Below are 21,734 nucleotides of genomic sequence, written 5' to 3'. Positions count from 1 at the left end.
TTCAGGGATGTAAGTCATGGACATCATAGCAGTCTATTAGAGAGAGGACTGGGGCTGTATTACAGAATACTGTGAGCAGCGGTGATTATATAAAAGGGATGCTGCAAAGGCTGCATAGCAGAGGGCAAGTCAAATGATTCAAGGACTCAAGAATCTCAGTTCTTCAAAAATAGAGGGAGAAATGAAGATTTCTGTCCTTTGAAGAGGCGGGACAAGTACAGAGCCACACAGATGTCTGAAGGAAGCTGTGAAGATGGAATTATAAGGCAGGATATGCTCCTCAGATGCAGAAGGTAAATGGCTGCAGCTCCAGGTGATGCACAGCCAGTAGATTTGCACAACAGCCAGCACAGGGACAAATGGAGGCAGGCTCAGTCACAGCACTTGGGAAGGTCTCCGCTCTTCCTCCCTTCATTCCGCAAATCAAAACTTGACTTTCAGCCACACACTGTCCATCAGGAGCAAGACACAAACTCCACGCCAAGAGCCTCAGGTGAGGGAGAGCTGGTCAGGGCGTAGGACACCCTGGCCCTTGCTGGGCGCGTTTTCAGCTGCCTTGAAGCTTCAAGCAGGGGCTTCTGCCTGCCAGCCCACGCCACCAGCTCCCCGTGCGGTGCATCTCCTAGGACGGCCACCAGGGGATGAAGGCAATGAGTGCTTGCAGGCACGCCAGAGCCCCACAGCAGAGCAGGACATGGAATCATCCTTTTCAGCCTTCTGCATGGGACTGTGGCGCAAAGGAACAATGCTACGTTCACCACCTCCCACTTTTCAGATTCAGTTCCTATGAGGCCCCCTATGCAAAAGCAACCAAAATCACTCAGGACTCAGGAGAAGACTAAGCACTAGTTGATCTGTCACCATGTAAAACAAAGACCAAATGCTGGCAAACCCTTAAGTAGTTGGAAATATTTTTCCGTGTATGTTTTAAAAATGGCAGGTTCCACACAACTTCTGTTTACCTCTGTATCAGTTCTTCTCAATTAGAGCCAGTAATACCAAAAACTCTAAAAAAACCCAGTACGTCCTGCCTTCAACTCATGAATGCCCTTCTCCTTCTCTTCCCCTACTCAGTGACTACACTTACCTCCTCCCATACATAGAGACCCAGTTTACTTTCACGTTTCCAAAGATACTTATGTGTTTTATTGCATATCTCTTTGCTAACATTTTTAAAACATGGCGACATGCCTTAATTGGTTTGTGCATTATTCCCAAATTGTTTTTCTCTATTTAAGAAGAAAAGCACTTTTCCATAATACATATTATACAGCAGAGTAAATCAAGCAAGGGGGAAGGTGGGGATGACATATTAAATTGCATAAGCAATACAGAAAGCCTTAGCCAGATTAGCATTTGACACAGTATAACACAAAATCTTACTCTCAAAGTAAACCGGAAGCAGACTGACAGCCAGCACCCATGCTGATCTGCCCTTGGGTCTGGTACTGAAGCAAGAATCACGTGAACTTACATGTTTTTTTTGCAATTCAGCATGTAGCATTCAGGCCTGAAATCTGGAAACCAGAATTTCATCTCACTTTCATTGCACTTCTCGACACTTTTCTAGATGCTTAATTCAAACACTGTAACTTAGAGATTATTTCTTGCTGTATGCGTACACTGCCTACATAGCATAGTACCAAACAAATATAAACGCAAGCAGGGTCAAGTTCTGTTGGGTTTTTCTTCCTACAAGATGTCTTAGTGATTTCTTCCACGACATAAAAAGCATTTTCAGCATTTATTTCATGAAAATACTGCCATTCAGCATCCACAGGATGTGTAAGACCTTCCCTTCACTGGGTAGGCATCTCTGCTAAACTCAAGGGTAAACACTTAAATGGAAGGAGTGCTCTGAGAGCTGGCAGGGAAATGCTGAGTAAACACAGCCCTGCTATCAACACTACTCCTTAATGACGAAATCATTCAGATGTTAAAGTTGCCTCAAGCTCTTGATCATGATATGCAGCGTGAGGAAAGTTCAAAATCAGCTCCTCCTCCTGCATTCTCATACAACTTCAAACAGTAATAGGCACTTACCTGGCTTGCTTTACAGATCCTGCTTTGATAAGCACAATTTTAACTAGGTTAATACCATTTGAAGAGTATTCATTTAATTGAAACAGAATGAGACTTGTCACACTGTTCACAGCTGGTACTGTAACAACTCACATGACTCTCTCTTGTAGCAGGGACCAGCATAATAATCCTCACAACTGACTTTTTCTGTGGATCTAATAGAAAGTTGAGCCAACATCAAGAAATATTTGTTTTCTTTGATTTAGCATCATGAAGGAGCATTCTTTGGAGAGTCAGTGCTGTAAGCTCACAAGATAAATGAGAACAACACACATTAGGAAACCTTAAGTGCAGATCAGGATTTGGCAAGGGGTTTGTTGAACTCAAATTTTTATCTATCTCCTTGGGATGTGGGGGGGTGGGGGTGGGAAATAAGTCATCATTTGAGACTAAAAGACTTGGAGCCTGTGCAGTGATGAGGAAGGAGCCAACCATCCCAAGCAGAAAGAGGACAGGATGAAAAGAAGCAGAAGCAAACACTGAGTATCCATTAAGTGTAGCGTGGGGGCTGCTGCAACATGTCCACAGTTCCTTAGTTCAGTGAACTGTTTAACTTGGTAAAAAGTTTATAATGGCAAAAGATGTTCAAAATATTTGTCCCAAGAGGCAATTAGAGCTTTGTTTACTGTACAGAAAATGGATTCATTTGTGTACAGTGAAACATGCCACAACTAAACTACAGTGACCACAAGGCAGCAGCTTCTCCAGTCTAGGAGAGGAGGTGGAGTGAGGACAAGACTGTCGGTCTCTGGTGTCATCTTTCAAGTCTTGCAGATAGAAACTGTCTGACTTCATGGCTGATCACCTACAGGAGACATCAAAATCATTCTCTTTTCTTCCGCCTTGGCTGGTGCAGTTATTGCTGTCAGCTCACTCATATTTTTCTTCTGAGAGTGACCACTGGCAAATTGCAAGTCTGGATGCAAGCATGGCCAAGTGCCCATAGGGAACACAGAAATTGCCCTGGGCACAATTAAAGCTGAGCAGTACATTACTGCAGCATGGCCTCCCTGCTTGTTCTAAGTCAAAGCCTGTCAGCATTTCCAGCTCCTCTTCCTCCTGGATTTATTACAACAGTTGTGAGACAAAAAAAGGAAAAAACCACACCAAGGTTTTAGGTTAGCCTAACATCTTGGCTTGCAGCTATGTTGCACAACCCAGAAGAATACCCAAGAAGTAGCCCAGGGAAATCTGATCCCTTTAGCACAAACAAAACAAACCCTTGAGACTGTTTACTTGGGAACAGCACTGATGCCTCTATCAAACCCCAAGAAGGTCCTTAGTGCTGTGACTGCCACCAGGCAGGTCTTCAGTGTACCAGACATTACAGGAGAAAGGAAATCAGGAATCCCCACCTTCAGCAAGATGCTCACTGACTTACACTAGCTGGCCCCTGTGTCCTGGCTGAAGGTTTAGTGATGGTGGGGCACCTTCCCTGGATGCTCTGCCAGCTAGAGGAACTGCTGGCCTGGGGAAGAGGCTGACAGGCAGAAGCAGGTCTTCAGGAGCACACCTCAGGTCAGTCTGTTTTGTTCCCATAAGTGCTCTGCAGAACTTCCACGTGACAGGCTCAGCCGCAGCAGGAGCAGCAGCGCTGCCTGCTTTGCTCCAGACACTGATGGTGCAGGAATACAGCAGTTTGCAACCTGGCATTGCTTCCCCCAGAGCCCATCACTGTGTCAGGTAGTTCCATTCAGCAAAGCCTTTTCAAAAGCTACTCCAAGGCTAGCAACTGGAAGTGTGACACCACAAACCCCACAGCTTTGTGCAAGTCAACATCATTAATGTCATTCCCACATTAATGCACGGTGCTTTTGAACATCAGTGCTCACACGAAACCAAGTTAAAAATCTTCAGTTACTGAAAAAGGAGCAGGGATAATGCTGCACCAAGCTCATTTTACTGGGTCTGGGGTTCATTTTCCCATTCAAAAGAGCACTCTGATGCAGTTTCCAGTGCAAGCAATCCCATCTTATTATGGTCAAGCCTACAGGGTGGACTGTGCATGGGGGAAGAGAAGAAAAGATTATGTGATACTTAGGAGCTGCACTTGGTGAAGAACAGCTGCAGCAGTCAGTATCCAAAGTATGTTACCACAAGAATTATGTTTCTCTCCCACCCTCCCCAAAGTATTTAATTCAGGGCAGGAGGGGTAGAATGCATTCACCTTTGAGCTCCTGTGCCACAAGCAACCGTATTCATTCAGCTTCCCTATTTAACTAAATGGAGTTCACACATGCTGCAGTATAAAGTTACCTCTTGCCATCTGAAAGCAGTCCAATCAATGCTGTACACAGAGAGTAGCATTTGAATCAGCCTTAAGTTAATTCTTAGTCGTCGAAACTGTGACAGCATGCTGACCCTTTCAAGTCAACTGGGAGCAGGCAATCTTTGCAGAAGATCCTCAGGCCTTTAATCAGATTCTCAGTGGGTTTTAAAGAGATACTATAGCATCAGTTTGTAAACATCTCTCTGGTGAAAATAAAGATTACTTCTGACCCAGCCAATTACTCAGTCCCAGAAGATATATCCTAGAGTTATAATTGAATGAACCATAGGGAAAGAAAATATATTTTAGGTAGGGGGTAGCAAACTCAAATCCCAACTTAGGATGCAGGCAGTAGTGTATTCCATGAAAAGATCAGATACGTAGCAAAATGAATATAAAAAAAAGTCTATTAAATCATCTAGTCCTTTCTCCTACCAGGGTAAGATTGCTCTCTTGAGCACAGAGTCCTACTAAGAAGATTGCAGATTATCAGCTGAAGCTCTTCCTGAAAAGCAAGTATGATGGGGAAAGACCAAAGCATTGTTTTGAGGAGACCAATAGTATCAGGTATTTGCCACATCACAGAGAATCTGGGGCAAGATTTCAGCCCCTGGTAGCATGGATTTCCTGCAATGCAAGTAAGGAATGGGAAAGCAAATACTGGAGAAAGAGAGCAGAAGACCTGTGCTCAGCACCAAGGCTGCCAGAGACATTAAACAGTCTCTTGTTGCATTACCTTAAAACTGCGTTTTAGCATGCAGAGCCATTGCACTCCATTGTGGAGAGATATAATTACTGACTTAAGGAAAAAAAAAAAAAAAAAAAAGAAGTTATTTATTCTGGAGCTATTACAGACTAATGTGTAACAGACATCACCCGATGGGCCGTAAAGGCTCCAAGGGCCATTACAGCCTCACAGGTCAGGACCTATTTGAAGGTTTTAGAGTTTGTGGATCACTGCTCTCAAGCAGAGCAGCACAGGCAACACCTGCACACAGAAAAGCTAGGGGAGACTTCTGGGAACAGCAGCTGCTTATGCATTTTCACACTCAAATCAAACAAAATCACAAAACTGAAAAGAAGTTCAGAACCTGCAGACACGGCTTTTGCCACTCTCATCGAGGGGTTCACCTGTAAGATTGTAGCATTTATATATTTATATAAATATAACTACATAAAATATAGTTAATTTTTATTATTTATAATAAAAATATTATATATTATATAATATTAAATATTTTTGGGTTTTTTTAATGGAGCATTGAGGAAGAAAATTACACTATACCCTCCATGCTTCCCTGTCAGGGCCCCCCTTCCATTCTACTTTCACAGAAAACTAAAATTCCCAGCCAAGTGATGGGTTTATAAAATTTTAATAGGAAAGAAAAAGGTAACCTCAGGCACAATCTTATGTGCAGACTTTCACCATAAATGAATGTTCATGAAAATATGGGGTTTTATAGGGAAACACTGACAGAGCTTCACAGACAGTGACATAAATGCCTCAACACGGACTGACGACCGAGACAAACTAGCAAGTCCCACCTCCTGCAGCCAGAGGCTATCATACCATCTCTTTCTCTAACCCAAGAAGTCAGCTTCATGCCTCCTCTATCCTCTAAGGAAGGCTGATCTAGAGACCAACTCTTCTGAAGCCATTTCCAACTACTTATTCTAATGTTCTGGGGTAAAAAGCCCATTTTCTTTCCTTCCTGGTGCTTCCCCTCGCAGTCTCCTTATACAGAACAAACTGATCAGCCTTCATTTTGCAAAGGTAAACAAGTTGAAGTACAGAATGGTCTTCATGGGCATCCTCTCTGACCTTACTTTCACATGGATTTACTGTCCCTTAGCATAAGGGATCTGCAATTTACCCATGCTAGAGAAGGTCTATCAGTGCCTCTCTCCAGCATTATTAACAGTGATCATTATTTGCAGTTTCTTGTTCAGTTTATTCCAGGATTACATTCGCCTTTTACCAGCTACTTCATACCTCAGTCTTTTGGAGGTCAACCACCACCTGCCCAAGCCACCCTTTTCCTCCTCTTCTGCCAGTTCTGGCTGACAGTAATTCCTGCATGCAGATGGTCCGGTGATTCCAGAAGAGACTAGCTGGGGCTCCTGGACTCCTTTTTTTTTTCTGTTGAGAGCTTCACATAGGAATGAAACCAATGGGCAACAACCCAGGACTTCAGTCTCCCTCCCATCAGTTACCTGAACTGCAAATCCTTTCTGTGGTGTTTTCATACAATGAGAAAATTGGTACTTGGTGTCACAAAGTACCTGTCCCACCCTCTGTGCTAAAGGTTAGCTGAATGACTTCAGTTTGAAAGCAGAATTCATGGCTTTGGTTTCAGGATCTAAAATACCACTTCTGAAGACAGTGATCCTTGAGACTCATTTCCCTTCTTCTCCCAGGTTCGGAATAGAAGCATTATTTCTCATTCACAAAAAAAGAAAGAGGTGCCACAAGCAACAGTCACATCCTGTTTAGACTATCATTTCTTAAAGCAGCAGCAATCCAAGAGCAGTGCTCCACAGCTAAGGTACCAAAGAATCAGAATGGGTAAGGTTGGAAAAATCATATATAACAATCCTGCCCAGAGCTAAATGAGTTTGTTACTGTTTGCCAGCCACTGAGTGCGTACAAACACTTCTGCAAGTCAAAATTTTGCTTCTATAAAACCTGAAGCTTCCTAATTGCAAGACTAAGATGGGTAGCCAGGAACGGTACCACTGCAATAGATAAAACCAGTGGTTCTCTCAAGTGTGATGGAGACCTGAAGTGGCCAAGAGCCAGCTCCACCCAAAAACTCCTTCTGATCTCTTCAGAATTTAATTGCCATTCTCTTTAGCACACACACACAAGGCAGATTAAAGAAAAACCGAAACAGTGCGAAGGGTGGAAGCACCATTACACAGTATTAAAATGTCAGAGGTTTGAGCTCTGTGTTGGTTTAGTCATGAGTTACCAACAACCACTGATGGCAGACATAAAGCTTCCCTTAAATTATTAAGCATAAAACAGCAGACTGTAATATTTTGCTAAACCAAAGTACAGACACAGACAAAGATGTCATTTCAATATTTGAAACCAGCAAGTTTAATTTAAAATAAGAGCAAACCAATAAGCTCAGAAAATAGCAATGTGTGAGAGGAAAATTACACTGCTAGAGAAAAAAGTGGAAGGACTTAAGAAATTTATAAAAGTAATCTCCAAGTGGAAATTAGAAATCAACCCCTAGAAACAGAATAACACAAAAGAAATATTACTGTCCACTTTCTAAATCAATATAACACTGCTACACGACAGAATTACCATGGTAACTCAAGTAAAAAGAATAAAGCAATTCTTATTATTTCAAAATAAAATCACAGCCTGAAGCCCAGCTTTTATTACAACTGCTGATAGATCGCTGGCTTGTATTTATCTGAAATATTGCTTTTCAATCAGCTATTTTATGAATGTACAAATTTCACTGAGCAGCCCACTTAGACCGAATGCTTAAACCCCCCCAAAAAACTAGTCAATGAATTGATTATACATAAGCATACTTTTTTTAAAAGGGAACCTTTTTTGTTTGTTTGTTTTATACTCTATCCAAATTAAAGAGAGATAGGGAAATGAGCGAGAATAAGTTAAAACCTTGTTTAGTCTGACCTCTCTAAATTCCAGCTTAGATTCCCTGGAAAAACACAAAAACAATAATAAGAAAGAACAAAGAGGAATACCAGCGCACCCAAAATACTGCAGCCCCTGCGCAAGGACAGGGAATGCGTGTACATCAGGGGGTGTGCACAAACACACACATGAGAAGAGACACATCTGTTCCCTCCTGATCAAAGGAAAATAGAAAACAGTGTCGAAATACAAAGTTGCTCAAGGACGTTTTGACTTGCCCTGCTGGGTACTTCAGACTTTTTAAAACATTGTTTGTACAGCTTGGAAAGTGCATCAAGCACAGGATTCCTGTCTGTGTTTCAACTGGGCTGAAGGCAGAGCTCTGCTGGTGCCACCTTTTAAACACATTAGTGCAAGGAGAAAACCAGCAGGTCACCTTCTGCTCTCCTCCCCCAGATGTTCAAAAGAGCATCGATCTGGACCTGAGAGCAACAGTCGTCTTAAAAATAACATGGTCCTCCTCTGCCCCTGCCCCTCCTGTCCCTGCCACAGCCAACACCCCTGGACCAGCTCAAACCCCAGTCTAGATATGGGGCAGAGCTCCATGGGCTTTGGGGAAAATGCATGGACAACCAACACAACTGCTGGCTAAAAAGTTCAAGCACCATCTGTCAAAGGAAGGGTCACTAAGGAAGAGCCTGTAGACTGTCAGGATGGTTTACAGCACAGTCTAACCTAATTTTTTTCTGTTGCACCCAAGAAATGGCAGAGGGGAAAGAAACTGACACAATCACAGCAGGAATTGGAAGGGAACGTGACCAATGCTCATAATTATGGCAGAAGGATAGGCTACTGAAGGTTTTTCTTCCAAAATTTGCAATTGCTTGGACTGAACCTCGGGGGGGGGGGGGGGTGGAAGAAAAAGAAAAAATTAAAGTTGCCTATTGAGAGGGGATCAACACAACTGCTCCCAAAACAGTCAAGGAGACCAACTGTTTCAATAGCACTCTGTCCTTCCCAGCAGATCCAGAAGTTATTTCTCTCTTCTTCTAAACCACAAAAGTCCGCTTCTGACTCATGGGGGTCAAGTACATCCCCCCAGATAGCCAGGCCTTAGTTCCAGGGAATGCTCACTTGGGGTGCACAAATTCCTTAATACTGTAAAATGCTTTGAGGATTAAAAGCAGCAGTGATATGCCAAGTATCATAGCTGGAAGTAAAGACAAATGCTGCAACAAGAGCAATAAACCACCTGCCAGCTGTCTTTTATATTAAAATATTTCAGTGTTCTTAGAGCTGCCTAATTTCCCATCTCGCTCCAAGTCCAGAGGAACTTTGTGGGTTGCTAGCTTTGCCATGCAGCAGTGACATTGCTCATTATTTTTAAAATGGATTTAGAAGCTGTGATCACACTCAGCTCAATCTAAAAGTATGCACTGTCTATTAGTGTAATGTGGTCCTTTGCCGTCTACTGCAAATGGGTTTAAAAGCAGTGGTGGAAACAATGTGTGCTTAATCTGAACATGGACTGCAGAGAGGTCGCACACTCAAATATCCTGTTTTATATGGTTTCTGGTTGTATTTTAAAACACTCTTTTTTGAGACTTCAAGCCAGCTGAGGTCACAAACAATCATATACAGATTAGAAAAGGGAAGGAGCTGTGGGGAGCCAAGTGGAGGCTGCTCTGGCACACTGAAATAGGACACTCTAAATATCATTTAGTATTTCTTTAAAAAAAATCTGGCTGAAGTAGTAAGCTTCAGAGAAACAATAAATGCAGAGGTGGTTAAAGAGTTTTTATTCAAATAAAGTCTTGCCCCAGGAGATGGAAGTAGAATCTTGAAATATGGAGATAGGATTTTACATGTGCTAAAAGCATCACTGACACTTTTTGGAAAAAAAAGGGGGAAAAATACCTTCGTTGTTATACATGACAAAATAGCAACTAAATGTTTGCTTTGATCCCAGCGCGTAAAGGGTGAAGCTTTTAGGCAAGGAGCGGCAGGTGATCTCAGCTCTTCTGCAAGTCCTAATGCTCCTAAAAGCCACTCTTCCAGTTTCTGTAATTGGGCATCAGTAGTTAATGTAGTATTGACTGCATTACATGCTCCTGTGCATCCTCTCACTAATGCCAATTGCATCACCTTGTACATTTACCATATTGCTTAGCCAATAGCTGTTAAAAGCAATCCAAATCATGAATCATATAGGAAACTTTTAGCAAGACACGACATCCAAAGGAGACAATTTACAGTTGAGTTAATCTGGGTACATTAGCGAGACATGGATTCAGGAAGACAGACCAATTTATGTTACTTTAGTTTTACCCTTTATTGCTTTGTATAGGCAAATGAATGGAAGGGCATGGACTAAAAACAGATATAAAGGAGTCCTTTTCAAAACAGATCTCCATTCTATGCAGACAGGTCAAAGGGTTTGAGACTGATGCTTATTTAGGCTTTCATAACCATAACAGGGTACTTAAAGAAATCATTTTCCACAAAGGAGTATAAAGATAAATATATAATGGATTCTGAATAATGTTCGGTACCCACCCTCACTGCAAGTACATTAGGCAGAAACCAGGTTGTTCAACATTATCTAAGGCATGGTCTACCCACGAGTCACCTGCCACGAAGAGTCCCAGGTAGGTCTGCTCACCAGCTCTTTCAGGTGGGAACCCAAGGCAGCAGGTGTCCTGTAAAACACACCAAGGCTCACTGGCTCAAGCCAGCTCTCCGCCCATAGATCTCTACCGTGTCACTTGTCAATATAAAGAAAGCCCAATCTTCTCCTTCCTACTTGCCTTGAAGAGACTGTATCCTTTTGAAACACATACCCATTTCTCTGGAACAGAGGGAAAGCATACAAGCAATAAAGAGGTATTGGTTAACCCACATCAGCTGCAAGGTAGAGCCAACCGGGAAATAAATTAGTAGCAAGTTCCCTCTGAAAAAAGTACATTTTACAGAACAATTTCACACTGGATGCTTGACCAAAAGATGCATAGCAAATCGACATAGCCCCTTTCTGCTTTTCTGATCAAGCTCAGCAGCGCCAGTAAAATAGAGATGGGGAAAAAAAGGACAGTTAGGAAGTGTGCTGTTGCCTCAGCTTTTATGGGTAGTGAGCAATTTGCAGCATTTGTGGAGGGGAAAGAAAAAAAAATTAAAGAAAAAAAAAAGAAAGAAAGAAAAAAGTGGTGAAGGAAATCTAGGGGAAATAACGGCTCATGAGCCAAAAACTTTTTACAAAAGAAAAACTGAACTGCATCCTTAAATATTGGATTTCAAAATACTGGAAACTCCGGTGTTCTAAGCTTAGTTTTAAAAAAGATCATGCTTCCCCTTTGAAAAGCTTCCAGAAGTCCCCTCGAAAGAGTTGCACATGCAGGGAAAATGCCAAAACAAAGCATTTTCACTAGCTGATCAATTTAAACAGCTGTGGTAAAGCTGCAGCCACTGGCACCATCATTAACAATTTAAAGCATGGCTGCTTTTGTCTTCCTTCCCAGTTACATTCTCATTATGCCTTTTTATTTATTAGAAACACAGTCCTCCAGAATACATTTCTATATCTCAGATCCATAATAAACCAAGTAGGAACATCCCTGGCTTCTACTCAAATGGATGTTTACATTGGCGAGAGGGTTAATTGTTTAATTCTGGTCCAAGTTCTCTGCAGTTCAGTCATGAATATGCAACAATCATCCACTTTTTTTTTTTTTTTTTTAAGAGAAACTAGAACTGTTGATATCATTAGTTTAAAAGGAAGGCAAATAATTCCCTGCCCAAATCACTCTTTCAGAGTTTGATTAGCATGCAAGGGGCTCTGAACGTTGGCGTAAAGAATTCGAAAATGTTCAATGAAATTTAAAAAAAAAACCCTCTAAATTTGGACAAGAGCATCCATTATCTGCTTTGATACGCACTGTAAGTGGAAAGGAGTTTGCAAGAACATTCACTGGAGAGCTGAGCATCTGTTTGCACAGATAGCACCCCACATCGCGCTTGAAAAGTTGGGCTTGGGAGTCATCCCATTGGAAGGCAGGGAAAACACACACTTACACACTGAGAACTGAAAAACAGTGGCTGTGGTGAATTGTTCTCAGACCATCTATAGGTTTAATTATGTTAATCTAATAGTGAACAACTTTCATTTTTAAACGCCCTTCCCTCCACCCCCAAGTCTTCAATGAATAGGAGCGACATTCACTGAATAAATCATTCCCTGGCAACAGTTACGCACATTATTGAAGTTGGGGGCAGTGATTTCTATACGGTTTAAAACAATGTCTATGTATTCTAAATTATGATAATTCTGTCCAATTTTTAAAAGATATAGACCCATTAGAGTTTTATAGTTCAGCATTTAGCAGCATCTGCAGTGCTTTTTATATTATTCTACTGCAACACTTAATGCTTGATACCATTATTCTGATTTTGAATTGATTTCAAGTAAAATACCTTATTTGCCATAAACTTTCATATTCTTTACCTAAGTAGGACTCCTCACAGATTCAATCAGTCATAATGCTAAAAGAACAGTTTGCCTTTAGCAGAAATGTAATAGTTCATGCTAATGACAGCGAAGCAAAACTTTGAGCAGCGAGCACATTTCCAAAGAGAATAAAACCATCTCTAAACACAACGCCTGAAAACCTTAAGAAAGCCTCCAAATGAAATCAATTAATCCTCCAACCATGATAAATTTCTTAACCATTTAAGAAACGTATTTCAGACTCTGCTGTGACCCTTTATCACCAGACCTAATGGATTACTTTATTAATAATGCACTGCTCTTAAAAGGAATTTTTCCGAAGATTCTACCATAAGAGAGCATTTTTGGAATGGCTATGACAAACAGGCTGACATGTTCACGTTGTATCTATTAAAGATAATAAAATTTAACACTAACTCCAAAGAAGACAAATTATGTTCTGCTGCTAGGTTATCAAATATACTTTCTACTGTATTAAACCAAAATTAGAGCAAACTAATTTCCAAGGACAAGCTTATTCTTTTGCCCTGTTACCCAAGCTGGAAAAGGTCCCTACACTGTTTTAATGCTTGTTATGTCAACCAGACAATTATCATGTGTCAACAGCATCTGGGAATGAAGTATGATGACACCCTATACAGACGCCAGCCCAGATCCTTCAGCTATCTAGTCCTGAACAAACACTAGGAAGTATTTGATTGCCCTGCAGGAATACTTCTATACAAAGCAGTTTGCTCCTCTTAGACCTGCTAACTCCTTTCACTCTTCTTCCCATAGGATGAGATTTTTTTAAATGGATATCTGGGTTATCAGTGCACTACCCTGCATTTCTTGGAAAGGTATAGGCAATTGCATTACTATCCTGTGGTTCCATCGTGCTTCCGTATTTGCCATTGCAGGGGCAGAGAGCACCTCGAAGAAGATTACCTTATCTCCACACTTCGTCAGCTTTGGAGAAACAGTCCAAATTTTTTTTGGTATTTTCTGGCCAAACCGAGATTTGTGGTTTATTCTGCTGCCAAATGTGCTCTGTTTTATTCAGATTACTGCTTTGACAACTTTCTATCACCTCTTCATGAATATATTAATCCACTCCTTTACATTTGAGACACAAAAAACCATTGTGTCATGAACTAAAGCCAGACCAAACTTCTAAAATTGCAGTAAGACCACGTGTATCAAAATCAAGCCCTCAAAAAACCAGCAGGTAACCCAGCTAAGTAGGCAAAAATAAGGTCTCTGGTGACCTTTATCAATCATTCTTTGAATAAGGTGATACCTGGGAAGATGTGTAGTGATTTTTTATACATAGTAAGCTAGACAGCAGTGGACCACGGAGAAGGTCCAAGGTAGAGGGGAACGGGAGATACAAAGGGAAAAAAAAAAAAAAAAAGAGACAGCTTCAGGAATATTAGCCAAAACAAAAATTAAATTCTATGTCCTGGGTGGAATAGTCACCCTGCCATTTCCCCTTCTCTGTCTCTGAATGATTGCTCAATAGGTATACCTGAGAAAGGTACACTATTAGAAACAAAAGATCCCAGCAGCACATAGAACAGCTCTTGCTCCTACATGGCACAATTTGTATGTGCCTTATTTTTGTGTGTATAATGACTTTTACTGGCAGAAAAGGATTGCTTGGACCTGTGTTGCTGGAGACAGATCTCCCTCCATACCATCTACCTATCTATAGGTGCTTCCATACGGCAGCTGGCATACACATTTGGGAAGCCAACCCACAGCTCTGCTGTCCTGGATAGGGCACTGTGGGAACATTCCTGTCACTGCCATTATACAATCAATTTCACTGCTTTTCTAATTCCAAATGTTGTCTTTTTTTTTTTTTTTCTTTCCTTTTGTGCAGGGTAAGATGGGCTCTTAGGCAACAGGGAACCCAACTGCTGCTACTACTAATCCAGTTTCAAATTACCAAATTACCTAATATTCATGCCCTAAATACCACCCATCAACCCAAGACCCATTCACACAACCAATGAGTATCCATACTTTTCATTTTTAAAGAAACAATGATTTTTTTTTTTTTAATAAAACCCAAGGTTTGCATACAGTTACATGTTTAATGGAGCGCTCTGATATATTATTTACTTGGCCTACTCTTGGGATCCATGTAAGCAGAGTTCTGCTGGAAAACACAAATGATCCATGATTTGGGGTGCTACTGTCTATGCAAACACCAGGATGAACACACAGCTGATCAGTGCTTTTACAAGTGCACACACACTCCACAATTTGGTTGAAGGATACTCTGTCTAGTTAACACAGCACAAGTTTGCTGAAAGGAAACTTTCACCCCCCACACACATAACAAAGAGCCATGATTTCTATTAGTGCATTTCATACCATACATGCTGATTACCAGGCTGTGCTTCATTGTTAGCAGAGATTACAGCTGGGATAAGCTGCAGCTTTTTCCTAATTGCTATTATGATGACTGAATTTTTGTTTTGTGTCAAGCATTATACTCCAAAATTTGATCCCTCTATGATGCATTATTGATTCTATGCAGGCAATCACACTGCCGCCAATGTGAAGAATTAATTTGGGCTATTCTAGTTGATTTGCATTGCTCCATCATAGCAGAACATAGTTCTGTGGGGAAGCACAAATTGAAAAGGAAGATTTAACAAAATGTAAAAAATGCTGCTGTCCTTTAAAAGAGACGAGTCCTAACAAGGGGAAAAAAGTCCCCCAAAAAACGGCTAACCCAGCACAACACGTGTGGTCCAGAAAGAAATAAGGTCAGTCAGCCAAATTCATCTTAGTCAGAGGAAGGTTACAAGAGTAGCCTTATGCCTCTAATAAAGTAAACTAGCTTGCTTCAACTTATATTGCCAAAGAAAACAACTGAACACCTCTGAGAGTGACACTGCTTCAAAGCCTTTGAAACTCTGTTAGCTTCATTTGTTTTCTCAGCATAAGCAATACTCAGCCACTTAGTGTGTCTTTTATCCACAGTCCAGTCAACTGCAAAGCTGATCTAGAAGATGTGTAACAGATGCTCCACATCTACTTCTCCTTTTTTAAAGCTCTACTGTGTTAACAAAGGAACTTATGAGATCTTAACAGAAATAAAACCAGTGATTTATTTCCCATCCCCCTCCCATAAGATTATTTCCTAGTTTTGGGATGCCAACTTAATTAGAATGGAGTAAATTCAGAAGGGCGAGACAACTTATACACGGACTTTGATCTAACATTGGTCAACTCTTAGTCAAAATCCAATTGAATTTGCATAAAAATGGGCACTGATAATGATGTATTCTGCTTGATCTCATATTTTAAAGGTGTAAAAATCTTTGTGAAAAGTCCACATTTTGTCATTGTGCCAAACGCTTCACATCAGAATGAAAAAAAAACCCTCACATCCCATCCCAGAAACAAGATTCAAATTCTATGTGCATGAATACACTAGACTGATAATTTTATAAATCACATTTATAATGACATAAAAACCTCAAAACACTAGGTCTAAGATATCAGGTAGTATTCTCCCCTAACCCTTTTTTTGGAGGCAAGGAGAAGAGAGAGAGAAGAGAAACTTTTGGTCTCTCGGTAGTCAAGCCTTCTTTACAAATTATTCTCCAGTACAGCACTAATTCAGTTCAGATATGGGTTGTGAATAAAAATCATACCGGTCCAACTTATTAGCATTGGGCAGCTTTCAGTACTAGTCACAAAACACGATTAGCACCACCCTGACACAGGAAAGTAAGTGACTTTGAATTACAAGTTATTTTTCTCATAAATATTTTAAAAAGCAATACATATATTCAAGTAAAATCAATGCTACTGCCAAAATGCTCAACTTCCAATTTCTCCAAGCTCCTTTACTCGCTGTGAAAAGCTGTTTTCTGCCTACAGTCTTACAAATATTCAGTAATTTCTTCTACTTTCAAATGGCAACTGCCTACGACTCTTTTTTTTTTAGCACTTAAAGAAAGTTCTGAAATAAATTTTAAAAGAATCCACTACACAGCACACTTCATCTGTTTGTAAAGGTGAAATGAAATAATGAGATAATAGTTACAAATGTGCATTAAAAGTTAAGACGCAGTTTCCACTGTCTATGCTCAAAGTGCTGCCAAGGTCCTTGGCAAGAGGCAGCGTCCTCGATGGAAGCCCATGTGGATGGCTACAGAAGCATTCTGCTCTGCCTCAGTTTTAGTCTTTGCTTTCAGTGTACAAACTACGAAGGAAGACCTAAGCCACAAAGCAGCCTTAGAAAAAAACTCATTAAAAAGTTGTGATTAGACTTCTTACATTCGTCCCAGAAACTACTCACGACTGAGCAGTTAAGTTGCACACCCTCATAAGCAATGTGTAAAAGATGGCATGGGGTCATTTAGGCTATAACTAACACTGTCTGTTATTCTTTACATCAGTTTGTACCCCTTAAGCATCCTTGAAAAGGACTAGTCAGCCTTAAAAAAATATGTGAAGTCCTAAAATAAGTCAAGCTCTCCTTCAGCTCCATTCATGAAATTACCTCCCAAATGAACCTACACTTTGCCATTAAGAGAAGGGAGTAAATTCTTAGAATAAACCAATGCTTTTTTTTTTTTTCCAGAGCAGCTTATTAGCTTATTGTCATTATGTTTATAGCTATGAAGAAAAGCTGTGAGAAACAGATATTGAAGGCGCACATTAAAGAGACCCAAATGGCATGTAATGAAAAGGAAAGAAAATCTCAAAATTAGATTTACAATAAAAGCTGTTAAAATAAACAGGCTAAAATGGATATATTAGAGTAACTTACAGAAAGAAAAATCAAAATAGATAATAAAAAAAAATCAAGCTGTTTCTGCTATGTCCTTCAGCAAACAGAGCCTGGGGTAAACCCTTCTTGACTGGTTTGATAACGTCAGAGAAGAGATAAAAAAAAATAAAATAAAGAGCAAGCATGCTTTTACCTACACTAGAGAAAAATATCAGAAGCTGAAAGCAGAGCACTCTGATATGCACAGCGCACATCTGTTTCAAAACTATTTATTTCTACATTAGCAGCACACAGAAGACACCAAGCACAGGCTTACACAATCTCAGCCCACCTACCGTCCTCCTTGTCCAGCACCATCATCTCCGCAACCAAGAAAAGTCCGGGCACAGATGCTCCTTCTCCAGCAGCCTCCGCTCAGGGGAGAGGAGAACAAGTCTCTGGGAACACAAATGAGCTACGGTACAGCTGATCGTCCTTTAGCAGCAAGTGAGCTCTAATTACCCAGTTGTCCAGCTTTTAACCTAGATTGCACTCAGTTAGAATTACACTCAGAAATAAAGCACTTTGCAGATACAAAAGCAGTCTCACCTACTTTTGTGCCTCAGAATTGCAAGGAACTAAAACTGCAATTTAGAAAGAAGGGGGATCAGAGCTGTTTCTTTGGTTCTCACCTTCTAAATGGCTCAATTTACGCAGTATAATCTATTTTAATGTAATTGCCTTTGATAGCTCATAACCCTGGCTGTTGCAACTACACAGCTTTCAGCCTTATAAAGTGTTTTCCCTTTGGATTTAAGCAGAATCTAAATCTAAAACTGTATTCAGAGACGGTAGAATACCTAAGCCTGACTACTGCTGCCTCTGCCTCTCAATTGGTGAGCCTTGCACACTTGCTATGAATAAATGCACACGTTTCCCAGGGCCCCCCTCTCGTCCTGCTGCCAGGGTTTCCTGGCGGAGCGCGGCTTCCCGGCTCAGCAGCACCACCTGCAGCCCGCCCGGCCCCCGCCCAGGTGCCGCCGCCCGCGGGGGGACCCGCACTGCCCGCGGGGGGACCCGCACCGCTGCCCCGCGCCGCGCTTTGTCCCCGGCACTGCCTCAGTCCGGGGCACGGCCACACTCCAGACCTGCTCCCCTGAGAGCGCGGATTTTGTCTGAAGCCAGCCAGTAGCTCTGGCAGGTCAGAGGCTCAGAACTCTCCGCAGCTGATGCCGGCGACCCGACCCGGGCTGCTTTACGCCAGCCCTGCTGCTCTCTCCCAGCTAGATTTCACACATCTCCGGTGACCTAAAACTTGATACTAATTTTCTGTACAAACATTTTGGGTTTGTTTTCACATGTAGGTATTAGTTTCAGGGAATACCCCGGAGACTACAGTTCCATTTTCACTAGGTCGATATTAAAATGAATTTACCTAATCAAATGTGGTACAAACCCTTTCAGATTTGCTCCACTTTTCAGAAATGCCATCAGGGCCCAAATATAAAGTGACAAGTTGGGGGCCCGTGTCTTTTATCCTTTCTCTCGCAACTCTCAATCCTTTTTCAGACAAGTCATCTGTTGTCTCCGATGGCTCTTGTAAGGATTGCGGGATCAGACGCTACGCTACTAAGATCAACAGCACCATTTCACTCACCATGGTCTTTTAATCTGAGAAAACGTTTGATTTCTGCTGTAATGATACTTCTTCCTCCCCTTTACAACTGATACACCGGTACTCTAAAGAGCATGATAGCAGGCTCAAGTCATATATCCTTAATACCGATTTTTAATTAGATTCCTTATCCCCAGCTGAAGTGGTTTTTCCTTCCCCCTTCATTCACAATACTTAATCCTAACAGTCCTTGAGAATATTTGATGTTAAATGTAATGTTTTGCATTGAACTGTTTTCATCTAGTGCTTCGAACAGCTCCTGTTTCCTAGTAATACTTGTTTGCAAGTGTTGAAATATGTATTTTAGAGTAAGAGTGCAACCACCATAAATAATCACTTTCTTTTAGGAAGTGTCACAAGCTAAAAAGGAGGAGGATTTTATCGCAAAGATTAAAGTCTAATACTTAAAAGCATCCATGCAAAAACTAACAAAAACACAGGCTTTTCTAGATTTGAGGTAGTTTAATACTTCCAATATACCTCTGGTGTCCATTAGAAAATGGTGAATTCCAAAAACGTTCCGCATTTCTGTTTCTGTACCTTTCCACCATATCACCTTCAAAGGGGACAAACTTACCCCAAAATATATGGTACATTTCAACTTACACTATGTGGTAACTACATGAAAGGCAAACTTTTGACGAACATTGTCTGTCACAGCTGACTTCTGTGGCAGAGCAAACCAGCAGACATAACGCGCTCACGAAAAAATACGCGGTACCAGATCAATGTACATTTTATTCCTTTACTGCTCCATCATGTCATAGAGGCTGGATTACTCCCTTAACAAACATATTTTTTTTTAAACACTTTATCTGCTTACTCACTTCACACACCAACAATTAAAAAAAAAAAAGTTTTCTAAACCCCACTACATTTGTGCAGAAATTAAAGTCAACTACTATTAACACAATCTGTTGGAATTAATCATGATACCTGATGTCAGTTTACTTTTTTAAGCAGAAATCTGGTCTTTGCAATCAAAACATTTATGTGTTTGAGAAATATCTTAACTCTCATTATCTTGAAATTTATAAATGCGCTGCGCGGTGCGTAGGTTGGCTTGCCCGCAGCAGATTCTGCAGTGATTTACGCAGTGGAACTGACTAAAATGCAAGCCTTGAAGTTTTTCACTCTCAACCTTTCTCTCCCTCACCCCTCTCATCTCTCCTCTTTCTGTTCCTAACATTTGTTTTGGGAAGATACCTGCCCAAGTTCCACTGTAAACCAGTATTTTCTAATATCAAGTCATGTTGCATCAGTCACGTTATATTATGTCACTTCAAACATACAAACTGCTGTTGCCTCCCTGACATGACTTGACGCGATGCCACAACACATCAAGCCAGAAACATTATTACTGTTGTTATTTTTTCAGTCTGCCCCTCCATCCTCAACGATATTTGTAAAGACCACAGAAAAGTATTATTGTGCCTCTGCTACTTCTCGGCACCGCAGAGTGTGCTTGCCAAGGAAGCTTTTCACTCACAAGCCGTGTGGCAGTTACTGGACTGCAAGGGCGATACTGGTGTCGCACTGGGGCTGGCACACACCCTTAAGGCACCGCCACACCCCTGGCCTGGAGCTGGAAGAGTGGGCAGCTCCCTCTGAGGCCATGGACCAGCTTGCCAAGTAGCCTTCAGGGATGCAAAAGCAAGGGGCACGTTGCCACCTCTACCTACAAGGCAGCAAGTGTCCTCCCTGAGATGCACCAGGACCTCTGGGAGAGGTAATCCTGAAATCCTGTCTTCTCCATGCAGTAATAGAACTATGAATACACCCACTGCTGCCAGAGACCTCAAAAGAAGAACACCCCTCAAAGAAAAACCCTACATGGTGAGGCCTCTTAAATCAAGGGGAGAATTGGATACTAGCCACAACACCAGGATTTTTGGATGGTAGAAATCAGACCGGCCTCTGGGGAAAAAGAGTAAAGAAAAAAAAAAGAAAAAAGGAGCCATTTATGGGAGTAAAACAGACCCATATTTATTAACAAGCTCATTCAAGCCTGATTTCAAAAGGTATTGGTTTAGTTAGCAAAAGCTTCCATTTTAGTCCATTTGTAACCTACGCAGGTCCAGCATCCCCTTTAACATTCACAGATGAGTGGGCAAGTGGAGTCCATTTGAATCAGGCAGAAAGAAATGTACAAAGGTAAAATAACCTCTTCATAAAAAAAGTTTCTTCTCTCAGCTCACCTCCTGTTCCCCATTTCTCCAGTGCACCTTTAAAAGTGAGCATAATTTCTCCTGGAGCATAACTACTCCATCAAGAGCACAGGAGATTCCCAGGCATTACTGCACCTTGTTGCCCTGATCTCCACATCCCTCTCATCAGGGGTTTGTTTCCTACTTTACTCCTTTTTAACTGCACCCCACCCTAATTTCCTGTGTACCTCTACCATCGCCACCATTATTCCCTTTTATACAGCCGCTCATGAAATCTCCTGGAAGGAGGCTGTGGAGAACTGTCTGGATAATCAGCGGTTCTAGTTTCATTTCCTTACACCACAATCACGCTGGCCCCGAGCTCCTTGTGTTTAACGAGTATGTCTGCGACACTTGAAAGAGCCCAAATACCTCCATTAGGAAACACTCTTCAGATCTCAGTTTTCCCTCTCAGCTCACCTGTGCCTCTCGCCTCTGCGATGGAGGCAGCATCCTGCTGTTAGCCCGTCAATCACACCGAAACAGATACAGGTTGGCAGGCACCCCCTGACAGAGAGTCACCGGGATGAAGACATCACCCAGTTATTATTATTAAGCGGTATTAATAGAGATGTTAAGAGCCCTCCCTTCCTTTTCCTCCAACAGTCGAGCAAAATTCAGGGTATTCTTGCAATGCAGGTCATCCCCGAAAGTGAGGTCA

At 41.5% G+C, this 21,734-nt stretch overlaps 1 protein-coding gene across 2 annotated transcripts in view; it reads right to left on the bottom strand.

The window, feature by feature from the left end:
* The window catches only part of LMO1 (LIM domain only 1), a 57,270-nt gene extending 39,139 nt beyond the window's left edge, over nt 1-18,131 (bottom strand). For both annotated transcript variants that reach the window (XM_027884521.1, XM_027884522.1), the window contains exon 1: nt 17,548-18,131. In XM_027884521.1, coding sequence (XP_027740322.1) covers nt 17,548-17,572 — 25 coding nt within the window. In that variant the 5' untranslated portion in view covers nt 17,573-18,131. The remainder of the gene's footprint in view (nt 1-17,547) is intronic.
* Nucleotides 18,132-21,734: the final 3,603 nt, after the last annotated feature.

Source organism: Empidonax traillii, unplaced genomic scaffold, assembly GCF_003031625.1.
Source record: "Empidonax traillii isolate 1590-97213 ecotype Southwest subspecies unplaced genomic scaffold, ASM303162v1 scaffold148:size1803964, whole genome shotgun sequence".
In the NCBI taxonomy this organism is placed as follows: Eukaryota; Metazoa; Chordata; class Aves; order Passeriformes; family Tyrannidae; genus Empidonax; species Empidonax traillii.
Note: the sequence above shows the minus strand (reverse complement) of the source record. Positions and strands in the feature narration are given on the sequence as shown.